At 40.4% G+C, this 22300-nt stretch overlaps 1 protein-coding gene across 1 annotated transcript in view; it reads left to right on the forward strand.

Annotated features, from left to right (window-relative positions):
* Positions 1 to 22300, forward strand: part of LOC102276527 (teneurin-1) — a 413260-nt gene that overhangs the window by 307671 nt on the left and 83289 nt on the right. The window contains exon 17 of the mRNA XM_070365791.1: positions 1941 to 2173. Coding sequence (XP_070221892.1) covers positions 1941 to 2173 — 233 coding nt within the window. The remainder of the gene's footprint in view (positions 1 to 1940; positions 2174 to 22300) is intronic.

The following is a 22300-nucleotide window of genomic DNA, read 5'->3' on the forward strand; positions in this document are numbered from 1 at the left end:
CTAGGTAATGTGTTCCTCCTGTCTGCTCATTTCTCTCCTTTCTACTTCCGTTGTGACACTCCTATTTACAAGTCATAGCCTATTTACTGATCTGACTCCCCCACGAGACTGTGAGTTTCATGAAGAAAAGGGCTTTGCTGTGCACACAAGTAGGTCTCCCGACCATAGCACAGTTCCTTGGCACATTGTTTGCACTTAGTAAATATTTTTTAATGACTCCACGAACAAATACAAACATAGAAATAGTACCAAGGAAGGAATGCAGGTGAGAGATGGCAGAACCCTGGACTGCGGACAGTGGAGATAAAGACAAGTGGGCAGATTGGAGACGAGTTTAGGAGGTAGAATTTTTTTTCTTTAATGTTGTTTTACTGGATATGGGGAATGGCGGAAAGAAGGACTAGTAAAGAATGGCTGCCGGTTTCCGATTTAGGCTACCAGGTGTGAGGCGGAGTGCTGTGCAGTGAGCACACTAGAAATGAGACAGGGTAGCTCTTGTCCAACCTCTCATGGTTTATTAGGGGATACAAATACATTTTTTTTTTAAGTTAATATGACATGTGATCACCCAGAATAGAGGTAAGCATAGGCAAATAACTGAGCCTAGAGATTTAGGGAAAGCTTTCTTCAGAAGATAATGCCTGTATAAAACCTTAAAAGGCATACAAGAATTAATTACTTAGTAAAGAAAGGAATGTGCCCCATACCAAGGAATATTTAAAAGTCTGTAGAGTTTTTAAAGATGGGAAGCAAATGATCAGATTAACTCTGGAGGCAAGATGGGGAAAAACGGATTTAAGGTTTCAAAAACACCTCCTATGGGCAGGGCTGTGGAAAATATTGCAGGCCAGAGATGATGAAGGTTAAAACTAATGTAATGGCAGGAGGGATAGAAGAAAAGTTCTGAAAGTTCATTTGCAGGCACAATTACATGTGGAGAGAAAGGGGGAGAGTAAGGGTTAGACCTCAAGGTTTAGAGCTTAGATGATGTCAGCAGTACATGACCCTTAAGTTCAAGCAAAATGTCCCCCAAACCAAAACTCCTGCAGTGATAGGAAAAATGAAATTAGGAAGATCAAAACTAGTGAATGAGCTCAGCCACATATGCAGATAAAAATAATACAAGGTCCCGTGTAAATATATAATTGAAGAATTTCAGGAATACCAAAATCCAGTCAAGGGAACTTGTCACCTTTAGGAGGTATGGATGATTGTGATTACAACCAAAAGAAAGGTCAAATGTAATCACTTGTATTATGTCCTGAAAGAAGAAAATGTGGATTCAAGAAATATGGTAGTCAGCTAAAAAACAAACAAAAAAGTGAAAAACAAGGAAGCTTGGAAAGGAGAAGTTTGGCACAATGTATCTGCAGCACAGCTCGACCTAAGCCACGCTCGTCACAGTTTATGGATGCCTTTCAGTTTCCAACAGGACCCCAGGAGGACAGTAGGGACCCCGAGTGAGGTAGGAAGCCCAGAAGACAAGAAGTAGGTTTGTGAAGGATGGGGAATTCAGGAAGAGAATAACTAACTTCGGTTTTGGATTTTGAGGTGACTGAGGAGTTTCTGTTTGGGGTGCCTGAGATATCCAGGCAGTAATCTAGTAGGTAATTGGAGAACTCGGTGGGGGGAGTAGAAAAGGTATGTATGAGAAAACAGATCTCCTGGGATTTTCTCTCCTCTGCATCTTTCTCTACCCTCAAACAGATGGTACTGGGATATCAGATCATTACAGGTTAGCAGTACACACTGAATTTTTTTTAATCCCAGACCCATTACTAGAAAAACAAAGAGGTGTCCATCTCCTCAGTACATAAGAAGGAAGATACATTAATACTTTCACCTCTGAAGAGAGTTTTCCACTTGTGACAAAAGGCAGAGCCCAGGGAGTGTAGGCTGAACAAATTACTTTAAATAACTTTCTTTTTCTCTTCTCTTAGCACAAGCCCTGCTCACAAATACTATCTGGCTATGGACCCAATGTCTGAATCACTTTATCTATCAGACACCAATACCCGAAAAGTCTACAAGCTGAAATCTCTTGTGGAAACAAAAGATTTGTCCAAGAATTTTGAAGTGGTGGCAGGGACTGGTGATCAGTGCCTGCCCTTTGACCAGAGCCACTGTGGAGATGGCGGAAGAGCCTCAGAAGCTTCCCTGAATAGCCCACGAGGTAAGAAAAATTCTTTGGTCATCTAAAGGTTTCGTTTGACTTCACAGATCCCTAAGACTGTTGTCCCAGTGTGTTCCATCCATCCCAATATACTGTACCTCTGACAGACATCATCTCTGAAGTCTGTATGGGAAGATAGGCACTGCTGCTGCTGCTGCTAAGTTGCTTCAGTCGTGTCCGACTCTGTGCGACCCCATAGACAGCAGCCCACCAGGCTCCCCCGTCCCTGGGATTCTCCAGGCAAGAACACTGGAGTGGGTTGTCGTTTCCTTCTCCAATGCATGAAAGTGAAAAGTGAAAGTGAAGTCGCTCAGTTGTGTCCAGCTCTTAGCGACCCCATGGACTGCAGCCTACCAGGCTCCTCCGTCCATGGGATTTTCCAGGCAAGAGTACTGGAGTGGGGTGCCGTTGCCTTCTCCGGAAGATAGGCACACCCAGGACTAATTTTTAGCCGATATGCATTGGGATAGTCATAACTATTAGGAACATATTGGAATGCCTCTTTTCTGGTTGATAAATAATTATTGCCCAGGACCCTCTGCCTCCTGGACACCCCAGCCCATGATCTCCTTCTTGGAATCTCCCAACAGTCCAACAACTAAAGGGTTAACTCCTGGCCCAGCAAAGGGCCCCCAGGAGGATGGCTTTAGCACTGTGGCCTGCACTGGTTAGGGGTCAAATCTGTGCCACATTCTGCCACTTTCAAATATATTGAGTATCTCATAGACTTGAGACATTCCTACCTTTTGCTTAACAATCACCAACCTTTAATGAACCTTTCTTCCATTAACTTATCTAAATCATTGTTGAAGTGAAAGTGAAAGGGTTAGTCACTCAGTCGTGTCTTAATTCCTCTGTTCATGGATTATCCAGGCAAGAATACTGGAGTGGGTTGCCATTCCCTTCTCCAGGGGATCTTCCCAACCCAGCAGCTGAGCCCAGGTCTGCCACATTGCAGGCAGATTCTTTACCACCTGAGCCACTGGGGAAATCATCCTTGAAGCTATATACTTACATTTTAAATTTATATCACCCATAGTATGCATGTGTGCAGGCTAAGTTGTTTCAGTCGTGTCCAACTCTTTGCCACCCTATGGACTGTAGCCTGCCAGGCCCCTCTGTCCATGGGATTCTCCAGGCAAGACTACTGGAGTGAGTTGCCATGCCCTCCTCCAGGATCTTCCCAATCCAGGGATCGAATCCACGTCTCTTATATCTCCTGCATTAGTAGGCAGATTCTTTACCACCAGCATCACCTGGGAAGCCCCACCCCTGGGAAGCCCCACCCCTAGTATCCTAGTATAACAAATTCCTTTTTTTTCTTTTGCCTTCTGTGAGAGCTCAGACTTAATTTTATTTGTCCTAAATTTAACTTCCCAATATTCAAGGGTCAACCCTCGATTCTGTTGCCTGAAATTTTTAAATAAATCTATGTTCTCCTAGTCAGCTTCATGATTTTATAGACTTGGATCATATTCCCATCTTAGGCTACTAAGCTGAAGGATAGTCAGCTGTTAACTCTGTCGCCATATATAATCCACCCTATCTCCTTCATTATTTAATCATTCTCTCTTCCTTCTCCAAGAAACTTTTATGAAGTATTCATTGTAGTGAGTTTTAAGAACCCAACATGGTTTTTTTTTTTAACTATTACACAAATAATATACAATTGTTGCAGAAAAATCAGAAAATAGAGAACACAAAAAAATGTTTTTAACTAAAGTTACCCATAATCCTACCACATCTACAAAACCACTGTCAACATTTTTATCCTTCTAGACTTTTTTTCTGTGCATATCATATATTTTATTCTCTAATAATAGAATCATAGAATGCTGTTCTATAATCTGCTTTTCGTACTTAACGTATTATGAACACCTTTCCATGCCAAAAAATATAGTGAGGTCAATGTGTTTAATTCATTAGATGGTCAGTTACTGTTTCAAATATTAAGAGGTTACTCTTTAGCTATTTGACATTTGCCATATGGGGATTAAATTTCAACTCCAATCAGAGTTTAAAGGCTTCCCTTTCTTCAAGGCCATATTCAAGGCCTGTGTCTTTCTTAAAGCCCCTCTGGCTAACCAACCCATTAAATCTGAATTTCTTTAACAGTGTCTACACTACCCAATTAGCACCTAGTTATATTTTGCCTTCTTTTGCTTTCCAATTCTTTCATGAATGGGAGGCTTGAGATGAGAAACTATATTTCTTTTGACTCTTCCCCACCTCCCCAGCAAAATCTTGCACAGTATGAAATCTACTACACAGGTTTCTTGTGTAATTGATAAATTAGGTAAGTCTTATCCATACCCAAGTACTCCTAAAAGGAATTTCAGTAGCACTGAAAGGAAATGATGTTTTCTCCCTAAGGGAACATAAGCGCCCCCACCCATAAGTATCATGGTAAAGTGTTTGGGAATGTTTCTTTTCTCTTGTGCCTGTGCTTGTTTCTTACATATAGTAGGTCTGCAATAAACGTTTGATGAGTGAATGCTTAACTCAGGTGCAACTATAATTAGCTCATCTTTCAAGGAAAGACATCAGGTTGGAGTTCCACCTTATGCACAGGTTTAAAACTCTTGCAGGTATTTTAAGGATTTCTGCATAAGAAATAGGGAGGAATCAACCTTGTATTGTGCCTGAAATTGACATCCTCCTGAGTGGCTGCTAGTATGAAAACCACTCATCTCACCTACCACATTCAACCTGCCACATAGAGAATGAATATCAGCTTTTCCAAATAAAGCAAATAATTGGTTCCTGCAGCTTTTTTTTTCTTTTTGCTCAAAAAGCAGCAATAATAGAGTCCTGATGAGCAGGATTTACATGAACTCTGGAAGCATCAGTAATGAGAGTGCCAAAATGTATGTGTCTATTAAAGTTAATATTTAAGTTTTTCTTCTGGTCATAGCTAGTAGCACATTTTTCTTTGGCTTGATTTACTCAACCTTCTATCCAAGCGTGGCCTTTACAATAATGTGGTACACTTTATTCATCCCAAAGCAGTAAGGGGCCCTAAGAACAGCTGGCCCAGGTTTCAGACATCTGAATGTCTAATCCATCCAACACAGCTTTCACATAATGTACTGAAGCTGCTGTTGGCAACATCTGCTCTAATCCAGTGAGTGAAGGAGGATGCTTAAAGGAGGGGTACAAGTGGCTCACATTAAGTGTCCATCACATCTCCTTCCATCATGTTCACAGTGGATGAGGACCCTGTTAGTGATCTTCAAAATCACTTTGATGACAAAACCTATGTCCAGGCGTCAGTGGCTCTGAAAATGCTGGTCAGAACACTTCAGTGCCTAGTTAGGGCACCTATCTCCACGCTGAATCTAGACAGCACTTACCCTTGGCAGTGAGTCAGAAGTGAGAGTCTCATTATATGGAATGCTGCAGGGCAATTTCATAGACTTCCATAGAAGGAAAAATCATGCAAGAAGTCGTTAAGGCACCATGTGCAAACTGAGAGGAGAGTATTGCTAATTGCTAATTATGTCTTTGAGGTTCTCCTGCAGGTCCTTTCTCTCTCAAAAAAGCCCAATTTGTTTGTTTGGTTTTTTTTTTTTTTTTGGCTTTACAGCTACCATGCACATCAGCTCCTTCGTCCTTCCCCCTTAGAAGACAGCAAATGTTTAATGGATTTCTTTAAGGAGAGGTTTGATTTTTCTCTCCACCTAGAAGCTAATAAAGAAAAGCTGTAGATCAGTAGAAAATGGAAATGTACATCTAGGGAGTACCATTTCTAGGTTAGGAAAGAGAGCTCCCTCTAAGACTTTAACAAGCAACATATTGCAATTACAGGCAGGCTCTCCAACATGTCCTTAATTATGCAAGGTAAGTCAAATAAATGTTAATCTGCAAGACAGCTAATTTATTTGCTGAATCTATTCTAAATATAGGATGAAATAACATTTTCCTTTGAGATCATTTGTCCTAACGTTGGAATAGATCATCCAATGGGATTAAAACCAGTCAGCAAAAGGCGAAAGGTCAGAAGCCATGGTTTTCGGTTTTTGTGTGTGTGTTGTTGTTTTTTTAGAGTTGGGGGGCTTTTTGTTGTTGTTTTGAGAAATGAAGGCAAACTGTGATGAACACAGGATTAGGAAGCCTAGATTTTCACGTCCCCTCCATGTAATGATTCTTGGTATGACCCTGTGTAAGTCACTGTACCTCCCTGAACCCTGAAATTGACTTAATGATGCCACTGACTAGTTTTGTTACACTGGGCTAGGCATACACATACTGAGTCCTGAGATTGTTCAGTTGTATAAACTGAAGGGCTTAGGATGCTCTCCTTCCCAGCTCTAATGTATTAAAATAACCATAAGTATAACTTACTGAGTGTCTGCTGTGTGCTGTACACTGTTAGATATTTTACGCATGGTATCTCTGATGTTCGCAACTCACAAGGTGAATAGTATTATTCCCACTGTATAGATGAGAGGATAGAGGCACAGATACCTTAAGAAATTTGTGTGTGTTAAGTTGTTTCAGTTGTGTCCGACTCTTTGGAAATTTACCTAGGGTCAGACGTTTTACAGATAACACTGGAATTCAAACCAGGTCTGCCTGAGTTCAAAACCCATGAGGCACAGGGATGGGATGGTGGGTGGGGGAGCTGATGCCTGCACTTTACCACACTACTAAAATCCATGATCTCTCTGGGAGGTTGGTTTCTCTGGGAGGGTAGGAAAGAGTGGGAAATGCTTTTCAGTGTAATGACATGTATTCAATGAAAACAAAATATTTTTATTTGGAAGATGAATGACTTTTAGTCTACTTTCATTTTCCTATTAAAACTATTTCTCAGATTTTACTGACCCAGTAGTATGCCCATAGTGCACTCTTTAGCATTTGCATCATCTGTCAATAGAATTGTTCAAATAAATCCCCAAGAAACTTTGTCACATCTCTTTGGAAGATTCTGCAATTAGAAATTTCACCAACTTTTTCTTAATAGATGGAGTTTTATGTAAGATAACCCCTGGGTACTTCTCCTAGGAAGAAGTCTTTATCTAATCCAGTTTTCTGCACTTTGATTGGAATCCCAATAAAGAGAAACATTTGCCATTTTACTCATCAATACTTCAATATGATGGGGCAAGGAAAAAAGTTTAGCAAGGAGGTTGATGGTGTGCTAATCCCTGGCATTGTATATGAGTTTGAATTGACTTTGAAAGATGCTTTTAAAACATGCATGGATGATGTAGTTGAAACTTAGGTTCCATTTATTATTTTTACTGCAACTTTCTTTAATTCTACAGAGAACTCAAACTAATGAGTCATGTAATAGATGACCAAGTACTTAAACAAAATGTGAAATGGTACTATGTGGAGATATAAAATAAAATTTGTGACAAGCTGAATACATTTATTTTTTAAAAAGTAGAGACAGAGGGTGAAGGAGTGACTGGACAGCATGAAATTAATCAATGACTTAATATGGTTTTCTTGGACCTCACCAAGGAGTATATCTCCATTTTCATGTGCATCTTTAAGCATATTGACCTCAGAACTCGACAAGGATTAGGCAGTATCTACACACGTGCAAACAGCCCCAGAGCTGTTCCCGAGAAGGGAGTTGACCCTTAAATCTTCATGGCTTCTAAAAGTGTTTTTGGGTTATTCATGACACTAATCATACAGGAGTTCCTTTAACTTTATTGGCAATTAAGAAAGCTGGGTATGATAAAGTCTAGACAAAAATAATCTGTTTTTGTCCCTACCCAGATATATCCAAGGTGCATCCTAAAGTTCTGCTGATGCCCCCTGTTATTTATATGCTGTTTTGAAGGGCTAATTTTGGGGTTAGTGGAAAGATGGTAAAACTCTCATCAGTGATGTCACTAGTATCTTGCTGATACAACTGGTATCTATGAGGGAGAGAGTATAGTGCACAAACACCTGAGAATGTTCTTTTGTTTCTACTATGCAATGGGGTGCAGTGAGGCTTTTCCTAAATTCCTTTAGTACATGATCCATTATGGTGACATAACTGTTTGTGTTGACACTAAGGCCAACCCTCATCAAAATTACAGGCAAGCTGCAGCATGCGTAAAATGAATGGTATATTTGGGCAACTATAAATAATTCAGAATTGTTAAAGTAAACATATTTGAGGGTGATAGGAGCAAGGCAAGAAAAAGAAGTTTGCATTTTGTCCTGTAGGCAAAAGGTTTGAAGCAGGGAAATGACTTGATCATCTGGTGGATGCATTTGTCTACTTTTCTTATTTTTAATTGGAGGATAATTGCTTTACAATGCTGTGTTGGTTTCTGCCATATATCAACATGAATCAGGCATAAGTATATATATGTCCCCTCCCTCTTGAACTCCCACCCCCACACTTCCCCCTCATCCCACCCCTCTAGCTCATCACAGAACACCAGGCTGAGCTCCTGTGTTATACAGCAACTTCCTCCTAGCTATGTATTTTGCACATGGTAATGTATATATGTCAATGCTACTCTCTCAATTCATTCCTCCCTCTCCTTCCCCTGCTACATCCACAGGTCCATTCACTACGTCCGTGTCTCTATTCCCGCCCTGCAAATAGGTTCATCAGTACCATTTTTCTTGATGGATACATTTTGGACAGATTATTTTAGTGACAGGGTAGATATGCTGGAGCAAAGCTGGGGTAAAAAAAATCATTGGAAATACCAATAGGTATACAGTAGGCAATGGAAGAGAATCTCATGAAATAGAGAAGAAATCTTCACAAGAAGAGGAAGTGAACAGAGAGAGCTTGGTATCCAGGAAGCCAAGGAAATGGTTTGTTTCCAAAAGGGGTGAAAAACAATATCAGGTGTCACACAATTGTAGCCATTGGATTCCGCAGTGAGGAGCTCATTGGTGATTTGAATGATGGTAGAGGTGGAAGCCAGATTTCAGGCATTTGATGAGCCAGTGAGAGGTGAGGAAGTAAATATGACTACTGAAGATCACTCTTTTGAAGAGAGGCTTGGGTGCAAAAGATAGAGGGATAACTAGTGAGAGGACAAGGCACTCAGGAGCTTTTTCTATGAGATACATGCAATGATTACAGGTCAATGGTAAGATACAAGAGGCAGAGAATAAATGATGAAACCAGATTGGAAGGAAACTGGAGTAGGCCTGGAATCGGAGGGGAGATTGAAGAGACCTCCCTAAGATAGTGTGTCGGTGTAGGGATGTGGAAGTTTGTAGATAGAAGGGCTAGAAAATTGACCAGTCCTCCATTCTGAAGGCCTCACTGTTCTAGAGAAGTGAATCTCTTCTGCTAAAAATGACAAAGTACAATCAGACCTGGAGGTATGTAGGAATGGTTTGGACACCCCACCGAGTAAAGTCAGCTTTCTGGGTAAGATCAGCTTTCTGCCACACATGACCAAATTCCTGCCTCAGCTTCAAGGCATTTCCTGTGAGAACTTTCCTCCCACATCCTTGTCCTAGAATCAGAGGCATCTTGAAAAAAAAAAGTTTGACAAAGCCTTAAAATTCAGGCAAAATATTTGTTCTTTATTGCTCAGTGATCCTGTGTTGTTTCCACTTCTGGGTATTTCTTTCCTAAACTGTTATTGTTCCCTCAGTTTGCGGTAGCTACACCTGATGACTTAGTACCTATGATGCAACCAGAAGGAGAGTTTAACTTTTATTGATGTTTATTTATGTTTTGGCTCCGATGGGTCTTAGCTGTGGCATGCTAGGTCTTCACTGTGGCATGTGGGGTCTAGTTCCCTGACCAGAGATCTAACCCAGGGCCCCTGAATTGGGAGCACAGAGTTTTCACCACTGCATCACCAGGGAAGTCCCAGAGCTTAATTGATTATTTGCACAGTGGGTCTAATGCATCTGCTTATGAATGGTCAAAAGATTTAGAGCTTATATTACATCAGCAGCTGGAACTTGAGAACCTTTCTGGCTTTTCTATCACAATCCTAAAATCATAACCTGTTGGTAGAGAAGTCAGACAAAAGGAAGGCACTTATATCTAGCCTTGGCTAGTTGGTCCGGGACACATCCATGATTAATACAGGGAACTTGTATTAAGTTCATTCAAGTTTTATAAAGCTACAAGGACATTATTAAATGACTTATCTTCTGCATTTATTTTCATTTTCATGTATAACATTCTAGCAAACAGATAATACTTTAGAGGACAAATACCATGAGAGACAAGTTCCCAGGTTCTGGAGTCAAATCACTGCACACAGATCCCAGATCCACCACTCGTTAAATGTGTGGTCTTGGGTAAGTCACCAGACTTCCCTGAGCTTCAACTTCCTCATCTATGAAGTTAGAATAGGAGTAATCATGCCGACATGGGAGTGTTCGGTAATGCATGTGAAAGAAAGTGAAAGTCGCTCAGTCATGTCTGACTCTTTTCGACCATGTGGGCCATACAGTCCACAGAGTCCTCCAGGCCCAAATACTGGAGTGGGTAGCCTTTCCCTTCTCCAGGGGATCTTCCCAATCCAGGAACTGAACCCAGGTCTCCCACATTGCAGGCGGATTCTTTACCATCTGAGCCTCCAGGGAAGCCCAAGAATACTGGAGTGGGTAGCCTATCCCTCCTCCAGGGGATCTTCCCGACCCAGGAATGGAACTGGGGCCTCCTGCATTGTGTGAAGTGTGTTGTAAAGCACAGTGCCCAGCATGTAGTGTCTACATGTTAAATATTACCTGCCATTCTGATCAGGCTTGCTGTTTTGTTGCTAATAATAAGGCTGCTTATAATAATGACCCAAATACGGAATAAGTTACTTCGAAAGGAGGCAAGTTTCAAATTATCCTTGTAAGTCAGTCTGAGCCTTGATCATTTCTAGGGTAGAAAGGTGTGGGATTTGGGGATATGACTGGCTGATCCCTCCGGACCTTGAGATGCAGTACTTCTATTGCTGGTTCTTTCTACATGTTATATTTTGAGGAACCCCCCCACGACCCTCGTTACCAAAATTATGCCCTTTAGCAGCCTACACTTTCACCATTAAATTCATTCCATAATGGTTTTCTTTAGAGGTGAACTTCAGTGTTGAGTGCAGGTACTGCCTAGGAGAGCAACAGATTAATCCCTCATTCAAACACGTAAGGGGGGCATTGAGGACATGGAGCACAGGATGGGTGGGTTGGGATAGATGAGATCACCAGAGGGGGACCAGCCGAGGTGGCAGCCACTCCAGGTGGCATGAGGAAGGGCAGTGCTAGGTATCTAGCAGAACAGCAGCAAAGTGGGGAGAGATGGGAGGATAATGATGATATACTTCTCTGCGGTATTGTCTCCAGTGACGCTTCCACCCCTACATCGCAAGACAGACTATATGGAATTATGATTCTTCCTCTTTTTACTTGAGATCACTAGCCCCCCAAACTTTCCTTATCACAGCTCCTCAGTGTCACATCTTTCTTATCTGTCCACTTAAGGATCACCTTAGCTAATATAAAGACCCCCCCCCATCAAACAAAAATGACAGAGATCACACACTAACAGACTGCAAATCAGTTAAATCATATTTTGAGTGGTGTATTATGGTAACCTATAAATAACTAATTGCATAAAATTGCTTTAGTAGTTTCTAGATGGCAGCTTTAATTAAAAGCACCAGAGACATTTAGAAGTTTAGAAATGGATGGTATGTAATTTGCCCTTTTACCAACCGTAAAATGGTAATTAAGGAATTTGATTCACTTCTTCCTATTAAAAGTTTTATGAGAATAGCAAGTTCCTTCTAAATACAATTTCTCTTCAACAGAAGGTAGTACGTTTGCTTTATCAGTCTTCTCCAGCAGGGTAAGATGTTTAAATGTACAAATTCTTCAGAAGTTAATTAGGAAATTTCTTTCAATGCAAAATGTTTGTTTTTAAGGTTCTAAAACATGAAACTATATTAGAGCTAAAGCTTTGATCATGGCCCCATATTGCTCCACCATCAATACAAGATAGCCCAGTAATTTCAAGTTTACCAAATGCATGGTGCTGACTGTAAAATCAAAGAAATGAGGGAGTCATTTCCTGGTAAGTCTAGCATGCTTTGCTGATTCTTGAAGGAATCTGAAGTCTGCCATGCATTGACTTCCCAGGGGACCAAGAATATTCACTCCACAACAGAGGAGTCATCAGATGTCTTTAGTTTCATTGATCCTCCAGCCATACTGGATGAATTAGCAGGTGTAGAGTGTAAAACTCAATCAACATGCAAAAGTCCAGATATCTTTGGAAATCCATTACTTTAATATCATCAGGGGCTAAAACACAGCTGGAAATAGAGCCAGGAAAGCCACTTTTATTTTATAATTGATCAATTAATTGCATTTTGGCCACTTCAGACCAAAATTTACAGATGGCACCACAGAGGGCATTTCAACCAGCATTTTGGAGGTACTGATGGACAGGGAGGCCTGGCATGCTGCGATTCATGGGGTCTCAAAGAGTCAGACACGACTGAGCGACTGAACTGAACTGAACTGAACTGAATGACTTCAGTTACACGCACATAAGAAAGACAACTGCTAAGTTTTTTTTGTTTTGTTTTGTTTTGTTTTGTTTTTTAAGTCAAGCAGTTTCTCAAGCGAACTGAATCTAAGCAGGAAACTTGTAAAGGAGGGGCTGTTTGAAATGTCTTCTCCTTTTTCCTCTTTCGGGGACTCCCTTGGCTAACTCTGAGCCCCCTCCCAAGACAGAAATCCAGGCTTTCCCCTCTCTTACCCTTAGTCAGAGCAGGGTTAGGCATACTGTGGCGTTTGTTAAAGGCAGACAACTCCGTGGGAGGAATGTTTTATCCTGACATTGTTTACAATTTCCAGTGAATGGTGATAGTAAACACAGATCTGTCATCAATTTCATTATTATTTTCAATATTCCTACCAAAAATGTACTTCCCTTGTTGTCAGCGCCAGGACAGGCCATTCCCATAGCCCCCAAACCTTCAGGTATAAGGAAAATACCCACAAAATACTACTCAGTACAAAACGATGTACCGTATACTGCTGCATCTATAACAGTAAAGGGTTGGTTTATACATGCAGAGAAAAAAAGATTGAGAGGAAGTTAATCTAAATGTTAGCAATGGGAATTGCTGCATAAGGAATATTGAATGATTTGATTTTTGTTCTCTTGAACTTCCTGAGAATTTATTATTTTGTAATTCAACAAAAGACAAAACATATTATTTTAAAACACACACACACACACTGTCCTAGTCCCTGAGATTTCAGGTCTCTGCTTCCATAAGAGACAGCTCTCCACAAAGCGTCTCAAAGTGCTGATGGTTGTCACTGGGTTGCTCTTAACCAGAGGGGCTGTACTATGAGTCAAGGAAAAAGGCTCAGTGGAAGACTTTGAAGGCCATCCTGGCAGTCCCATAGTAAAAAAAAAAAAAAAAATTATTTATTATTTTTTTTAAGAAAGAGAAATATAAAGAATACAAAATTAAAACAGCCTATAATCTCGCCATCTAGATAAGCCCCATTCATATTGAAACATAAAAATATAAAAGTAATATATGTCTGTGATTTGAAAGTCCAGACTCTATAGAAAAGTTCAGCAAATTCTAGGCTTCTTCACCACAAACATACACACCCGAGTCCCTCTTTTTAAAGTGTTCATAGTTTCTTGAGATTCCTTTGAGATCTTCATATGTATTTTTCCCTTACATAAAAGGAATCATATATGCATTAATTTTCACCCTGCTTCTGTTGTTTGATTATAGTTTTTAAGCTCTTTGAAGTATTTTTGAAGCATATACATCTACCTCTGTTTTTAAGAGATATTACATATTATATTACAATATATGGACATACCATTTATTAAGTAATTTGTTTCTTGGTGGACATGTTGGTTTTTTAAATCCTTTATCACTATAGCACTGCGTTGAACAAACTCATTCATGTGTTTTGGGGCATTTTTGTGAGTATCTACACCAGATTAATTTTCAACAGTAGTAGATATTACCAAATTGCCCTCTCAAAAGATTGAACACCAGTAGTGTGCAAAGATGCCCGTTTTGCCATACCCTCAGCCACACTAAGTATTACTAAACCTTTTAATATATGCCCATCTGATTGGTAGAAAATGGTAGCTTGTAGCTTAAATTATAATTTCTTTAATTATAAATGAGGCTGAATGTCATTTCATATCTGTTGTGACCATTTGTATTTCTTTTTCAGTAAATTCACTTTCATATCCTCTGCCAATTTTAATACTGAGCTTTTGATCTTTCTCTTTGGTAAATTAAGAAAAACATCCCTTTGTCTCTCCTACGTGTTGCAAATATTTTCCAAGTTTGTCATTTCTTGTCTTGTAGAAGTTTTCTAATTTTATTTGGTCAGATTTAGCAATATATGTCCTTAAGGTCTCTAAATTCTGTGTCCTTCTAGAAATCTTCCTGTAGAAAAAGTATTTTTAAGACAAGTGGGCAAGCCTTACAATGACCCTTAAATCATATTCTTTGTATATCCCATTTGGGCCCTGTGAAATCTGGAAAACTTAAGAAGTGTTTAGAGTAGTTAAAACCAGAGACTTTGGGATCCGGCAGGTAAGACTGAGCTCAAATTTATTGCTAACCTCTCTGAGCCACTGCTTTCTCATGTTGGAGTAGAGACAGTGCTCCTACCTTCCTTATAGGATTATAGCAGATAAAATGACACAAAATAGGTTAAACCAGTACCTGGTACAGATTAAGTGCTAAATAAAGTACGATGATGAGAAGGAAGATAAGAAATTTTTTTAAAACTAATAGAACTGGATTGTCTTCAAGACTACTAGTAAACATTTTGTTTTCAAAATTGCTTTGCTGTATACAACTTTTCTGTCAAACCTCATTGACTGGATATACACAGTCCTACTTTAATTCTCTTTGCCTGCAAAGTACACTGTCCAACTAAAGGGAGAACTTGCAGCTATGTTTTTAAAATATTTAGAGAGAGGTGCTGAAGGGAGCTTGGTGAAGAAAAGTGTATAGGAAATCACAAGTACACATGTGCATAAGGAGACACACTAGGCTGACAGTACACTCTACAAAATGGGAACAACCTTTCCTGGTGGCTCAGACAGTAAAGAATCTGCCTGCAATGCAGGAGACACAGGTTCAATCCCTAGGTCAGGAAGATCCCCTGGAAAGGGAATGGCTACCCACTCTAGTATTCTTGCCTGGGAAATCCCATGGACAGAGGAGCCTGGTGGGCTACAGTCCGTGGGGTTGCAAGAATCAGACACCACTGAGTGACTAACACTTTCACTTTCACAGTATAAAAAGGGGGAACAACCTAACAATCCATCAATCAGGTTTAGTCAAATGATGGAATATATATAGCAATAAAAATGAATTAACTAGATGCCCATGTAAAAGCATTAATAGTCACAAAACATAAGGTTGCATGAATGAAAGAGAAAATTGCAAAAGAATATATATGATGTGATATCATTAGCATATTTTTGTGGTTAAAATATACAAAACTAAAATTTACCATTTTTTGGGGGGGAAGCCCTGTGTGGTTTTCAGGATCTTAGTTCTCCAACAAGGGATTGAACACCAGCCCAGTGAGTAAAAACGTGGAGTCCTAGCCACTGGAGCAGGGAATTCTCCCATTTTGACCATTTTTAAGTTACAATTTTGAGGCATTAAGTAGATTCACGTTGTTGTGCAGCCATCACCACCATCCATCTCCTACATAAATTTTTGAAGCATAGAAACAAACAACACTATATATTATTTTTTGACATATACATATATAGAGAATGTATAAAAACATGCAAAGAAATGACACACACGAACTGCAGACTAGTACTTACCTCCAGGGAGGGAAGGGAAAAGGGAACAGAGATAAAAGACATGGGTTTTGCCTGTTTTCACAACATTTTCTTTTTTTTTAAGAGATATAGGAAGCAAATATTAACACCTCTTAAATTGGGGTGGTAGGTGCACAGCAGTTTGTAATGATTTTCTGAGTTGTCTTCCATTTGAAATCTTTCATAAATTAAAACAATGTTAAGTCAGAAGTCGGGCTTAGAAAACAACTTTCAAATTTATACCTGATAATTCCATTTTAAAAAGTGTTTGTTTGATTGATTTAAATAAGGCTTTCACTCACAGAGACAGTGTTCAAAATATTTAACAACCTCTAAGGCACAGGAACCAACATACCAGGATATGTACCAGCATTGGCCCTGAAGTAGAGTCTTTCGGGACCCCTGCAGTGGCCAGTATTAACTCCTTATTTTCTGAACTGATTGCATTTGAGGATCTTTCATTAGCTACAGAGCTCACCAACACATCTAGTGTGTGTCTGTAGGTGGAGTTCCCTAAATGGCTGACATTGAACTTCCTCAATATTAAAGACCCTTTGATGTAATGAGTCAGCTTTATTGTTGACCAAAGAAAGTCACTGTTTCCTTGGGAGTGAGTCCTGGCCCATTTAAAGTTTCCCTCTGAGGAATCAAAGGCTTAATAATTCAAATGAGAGGTTATCTTCAAGCCCCAAATATCAAAGCCTAGCCAGAAAGCCCCAGTGTTATTTGCTCTATTTTTCTTCCAGTTTCGTTTGCTAGCTATTCCATTTGGTTTTTCAAAAGGCTTGTTAGACTGTGTAATAGGTTTTTGGGGAAAGGAAGGTGAGTGGGTGCCCCATTTTACCAGTGTTTACTCAGGAAAGAAAGCTGATCACAGCAGTAATTTCCCTTAGTGGGCAGGAATCATTCCTCATTCTGGAAGGCATCTCTAACCCAAGGGAATTAAAGCCATGGTAGTGGATTGATAGATCTGCTCCTCCTACTTCTCCCCCCGCCCCAAGTCAAAGAGCCACCAGAATGTCTTGTACCAAGACTGCCTACTTTGGTTTCTATAATCTTTTCTGTGTACTCTTGAACAAAGTCAAACCAGAACTGTAGGCAGGCAATTGTCCCAGCCCTACCTTAGGACCTCAAAAGTGCCTCCCACCTTTCCCAAAGTGGGAAAACTGGCAGCATTTCTGGGGTGAGAGGTCTGAATAACGGCTACTTCTAAATCTTCTTATTTTAGCCTGTTAGGCTTAAATTTTTGAGAAACCAGAGATCAACATCTAGCACCCTCAAAATCTTGATGTTGTCGGGGGGTGGGGTTGTTCGCTTTTGTTTTTTGTTTGTTAGGTTGTTGTTGTTTACTAATACTGGGCACTATTTTATTTCCCAAACATATCTGGTCTAGTTTTAACAGTATGACTTTATTTAAATAATTTATTTGAATTTTTTTTAATTAACATGTTACTAAAACCACTGCCTTCTGAGTTGGCCCAAAAGTGATATCTTCTTAGTTCTAGGAAATGCTAGCTATATTTTGAACAGTGGCATTAAGGAACCTTTGCAGTTGCGAAATGTTGTCTGGAAGTATTTGTAAATGCCTCTGTTTCCTTTTATTTTACCTTCTTTATTAGACTCACTGACTGTTATGAATTTGTTTTTTTCCTAAATGCTCAAATCATTCTCTTTTTTAATATAGACCTTAGTCATTTATTATTCTATAAACACACGGAATATGCTAAATGCTTTCATCAAATATGGGAACTGTCTCTTGTTACAACAAAGATCTGGCCATCAAGCAGGTGTCCAGAGGTGCCATCATCTTAATATTTTCAACACATTTGTGTGTGTGTGTGTGTGTGTGCGTGCGCACACGCTCAGTTACATAGTCATGTCTGACTCTCTGCAACTCCATGGACTGCAGCCCACCAGGCTCCTCTGCCCATGGAATTTTCCAGGCAGTGGGTTGCCATTTCATACTCCATGGAATAATTCCCAACCCAGGAATTGAGCCAGCTGTCTTGCATCTCCTTCATTGGTAGGCATATTCTTTGCTGCTGCTGCTGCTGCTGCTGCTGCTGCTAAGTCACTTCAGTCGTGTCCGACTCTGTGCGACCCCATAGATGCACCACCTAACTAGTGTCAATGAGACACTAGTGTCAGTGACCCACTATACTATTTATAATACTCCCACTGATTTTAGCTACTCTGTCAGACCCATGTCATGCTCCTGGTATATCTTATCAGGAAAAGAACCATGTTCACTGACCTTCACTGTTTTATTAAGCTTTTCAACAGCAGACAGTCTGGTCTGCATTGGGAAATTTGAAAATTATAAGTGGAGTAAAAAGGCTTGATCCCTGCCTGTGAGTGAAATATGATCTGGTTGGGGAGACAAGAGAGGAATCACTCAAGGAGGCAGTAATCAACTTTAGGTTGTGTGATGCAAACTGTAAGCACTGGAGTGGCTCAGAGAATGGAGAGCTGGGGGGGATTTGGAGAAGAGGGAAGAGGAAAATGAGCAGAAGGGAGAAGATGTGTAAGAAAGAAAAGGAATCTGAAAAAGGACAGGACACATGGGTAAAGAAAAACTGGGAACAGATTCTAACCTTCTTCCTGATAGGTTAGGAAAATGTAAAAAATGAATGATATCAATGCACAAGGCAAAGAAGTAAGGAAGGGTAGGGCTGTGGAGAACAAAGAGGCATCGTAAGTGGGAAACGAATGACTCAGCTCTTCCTACAAAGGTTGGGGTGATCTTGAAATGGATTTGTTAAAATGGCCCTATCTCAGTATGTAAAATGCATTCTTAAGTGTAGGTGAAAAAGCTTCACATTCTTAGTTACAGGCCAAACTTAAGATTTGCAACCTAATGGCATATACCTGTTGTGATCCTCATTCATACTCACTTGTATTGGTGGAATAACATCTCTTCTGAGAGGCTCAGATTTCCACCATCAGACAAGACCAATGAAATTGACATCACTGACAAGGAAGTATCTCCATCAAGGTGTTTGCAAGTCTTGCATATTATGATTATTGAGGCTAGACTCGGCACTGTGTCTTAAAAGATGAGTAGGGGAGCCACTGGCTTCCCCAGTGGTTCAGGTAGGTGGTAAAGAACCTTCCTGCCAATGCAGGAGATGCAAAGAGACGCAGGTTCAAACCCTTTTGGGAAGATCCCCTGAAGTAGGAAATGGCAATCCACTCCAGTATTCTTGCCTGGGAAATCCCATGGACAGAACAGCCTGGTAGGCTACAGTCCATAGGGTCGCAAAGCGTCAGACAGGACTGAGCACACATACGCACACAGGATCTGGATACTAGGAGAAGAAAAGGGTATTTCCAGGCACAGGAATAGTGCAGACAAATATGTGGTGATGGGAAAGTGAAAGATGTATTTCAGAATAGACCAGTCTGACTGGAAAAGTAGCACAGGACCCTGTACAGACTGATGGTCACCACCAGCATGGAGGAGACGCTGAGAGAACTACACAGAGGGTTCCTGCCATCTGAGTGCTGAAGGAGGTCATCATGTAACAGATAAACTGAAACAAGATGCCAGAAAACTCACAGTTAACAAAAACAGAAATATTAACAGCACTTGTGGTAGCCTTTCAAAAAGATTTCACAGACTATTCTGTTCTGATGTTATTTTATTTGGTCTTTACAGTAATCCACTGACGTGTGCAGCTTGGCTTTTCTCCTCACCATTAGACAAAAACAAAACCCCAAAGACTGGGAGATTATATAAATGTTTGAAAGTCAGAGGGAGTCTCGCAACAGGAGCTCCTAGCTTCTACCCCCAGACTCATTCTTCCTCCTCTCACAGCTCTCCTGAACATGGCTGGGTGATTGAACTTGGAGGGAAAAAGGTGCGGAAATGGCCTTGGAAACCCCAGTCTCAATCAAGATAAGGCCAGAGATGTCACCAGCCCCCTTTGAACAACAAATCCCAATTTTTTCACTCCCTTTCAATGTAACCTTCTTCTGCACACAGATTGTCAAACTTGTAGGCCAGAGCGTGGAAAAGAAATAAGTCCAAAAGTTGTCTCATCAGACTACTGCTTTGCTTCATTTTTTTCTTTTACTCACCTATCATATTTGTGTTTGTTAATGTTCTGATCATGTATTTTTGGTGGAGTCTAACCAGATGGTCCTCCTGAGTACCTCTTTAAACTTCATTTCAAAGGTTTGAAAATTGTATTCACAGAGTGTTCATCATCCTGCTTTACCTTTGACGAATGATTGTCTACCACTTCTGACTTCGTGAACTCCTCTTCTAGCATTAGCTTCATTAGTCAAGATATACGGGTGTTGGAAGAATTTTAAATGGGCCTTCCATGTTGTCTTTGAATAGGTACTCCAAGCAAATAATTATCCTACAGAAATTTTCATTCTTCTTGAGTTAGCCCACTATTGTGAATAGTAAGCACTGTCAGACTTAATTCCTCATATCCTCCTTTAATTGAGTATTCAGGCTAAGGTATCCTACTTACTGTGCTCTTTTTTTTTTATCAGAACCTCTTGGTCATTTACATATCTTGAAAGAGACTCATTTCCCCCCAGAGTGCAACAACTGCAATCAGTTTTTTGCTGCTCCATGGGCAATAAGTGAACTTTCCTCCTCGGGCTAATTGTTCATATAAAGTTCTTGTGCGGTGGTTTGTTTCCTTAGGATGACCAAGGCATTTCCTCAAATTGTATCTAAGAAGTGTCCCAGATATACTTGCTTGATATTTGAAGAATTTTTTAAGCAGGAGATATAAAATATTCGGTTCGTGTCCCATCAACCTCATTTATCCCATATGTACTGACTCCCCCGAAATCTGAACTTGCAGGCATTTTTGAGCAAGAAGTCTAGCACAAAAATAAAACATGAGGTACTCATTTCAACTTGAACTAGAACCATCTACTTAACCAGTTGCTCACACACACAGACACACACACACCTCTATAAAGCAAGGAAAAAATAACTCACACTATCCTTAGAGTCTGACGTCACTGTGAAATGTTGAGACACCAGTACCACCCCCAGCACAGGGTCTCCCTGAGCCAGTTGCAGAGCTTGGGGCTTCATTTATTTGATCCTCTGGATGAAAGCTTTAGTCATCTTGTAAAAGCCTGAAGGCCTTAACACCGATAGCTCAGTACTGCCGTATTTCCCCTCAGCTAACAAAATTATTTTCAACCACTGCCTTCTGTCTGTGGTGAATCTAACATAGGGCCTTCTGCCCGGGCAAAGTTTATAGAATGCTTTTTGGACTTAAAGCTTCTATGTCTGTCTGACCTAGAAGAGCTTAAAATTTTGAAGCAAAACCATGTGGAAATCTTTGTTTATGGTTCTAAGGCTGAGAAAAGTCACTTTCAGAAAGAATTAGAGCAACAACTGAGCAATTAGGACACCACTTAGCACAACAATAATACTTCATCCTCTTCAGTTTTAGTTGCTCAGTCATATTCAACTCTTTGCGACCCCATGGACTGTAGCCCACTAGGCTCCTCTGTCCAGGGGATTATGCAGACAAGAGTACTGGAATGGGTAGCCATTCCCTTTTCCAGGGGATCTTCCCAAGCCAGGGATCGAACCCAGGTCTCCTGCCTTGCAGGCAGATTCTTTACCAGCTGAGCCAGCAGGGAAGCCTCTTCAAAGGGCTCTCATTTCATTGGCTCTTGTGAGCTTCACACCATTTAACAATGTGAATGGGTAGTGGGTAGGCTGTGGGTTGGGAAGTCAAGACAAGTCCTACAACTAATCTATCCCAGGTCAGCCTGAAGCCCAGATCCCCTGATGTGACCCTTCAGCCAGTGTTCTCTCTGCTTTCCCTTATGTGGTCCAGAGTGAAGCAAATTAAGGTGAAATCTTGAGACACTGCTGTTTTCTTAGAACTCCTAAGATTAGAGCAAGGTTGGCAGAGATCATAAGATCATAACCCAAAGTTGTGTTGATACAGTAGAGTGGCTTTGCAGGGAACCTGAGCTATTCAGTGTAGCTGTCTACATGGACCAAATTCATTTTCAGTTAATTTTTTTTAATATTTATTTATTTGATGCTGGAGACGGTGTGAAGGAAAGGGAACCCTCTTACACTGTTGGTGGGAATGCAAACTAGTACAGCCAGTATGGAGAACAGGGTGGAGAGTCCTTAAAAAACTGGAAATAGAACTGCCATATGACCCAGCAATCCCCCTGCTGGGCATACACACCAAGGAAACCAGAATTGAAAGAGACATGTATATCCCAATGTTCATTGCAGCACTGTTTACAATATCTAGGACATGGAAGCAGTCTAGATGTCCGTTGGCAGATGAATGGATAAGAAAGTTGTGGTACATATACACAATGGAATATTACTCAGCTATAAAAAAAAA

Source organism: Bos mutus, chromosome X (genome assembly GCF_027580195.1).
Source record: "Bos mutus isolate GX-2022 chromosome X, NWIPB_WYAK_1.1, whole genome shotgun sequence".
Taxonomy (NCBI): domain Eukaryota; kingdom Metazoa; phylum Chordata; class Mammalia; order Artiodactyla; family Bovidae; genus Bos; species Bos mutus.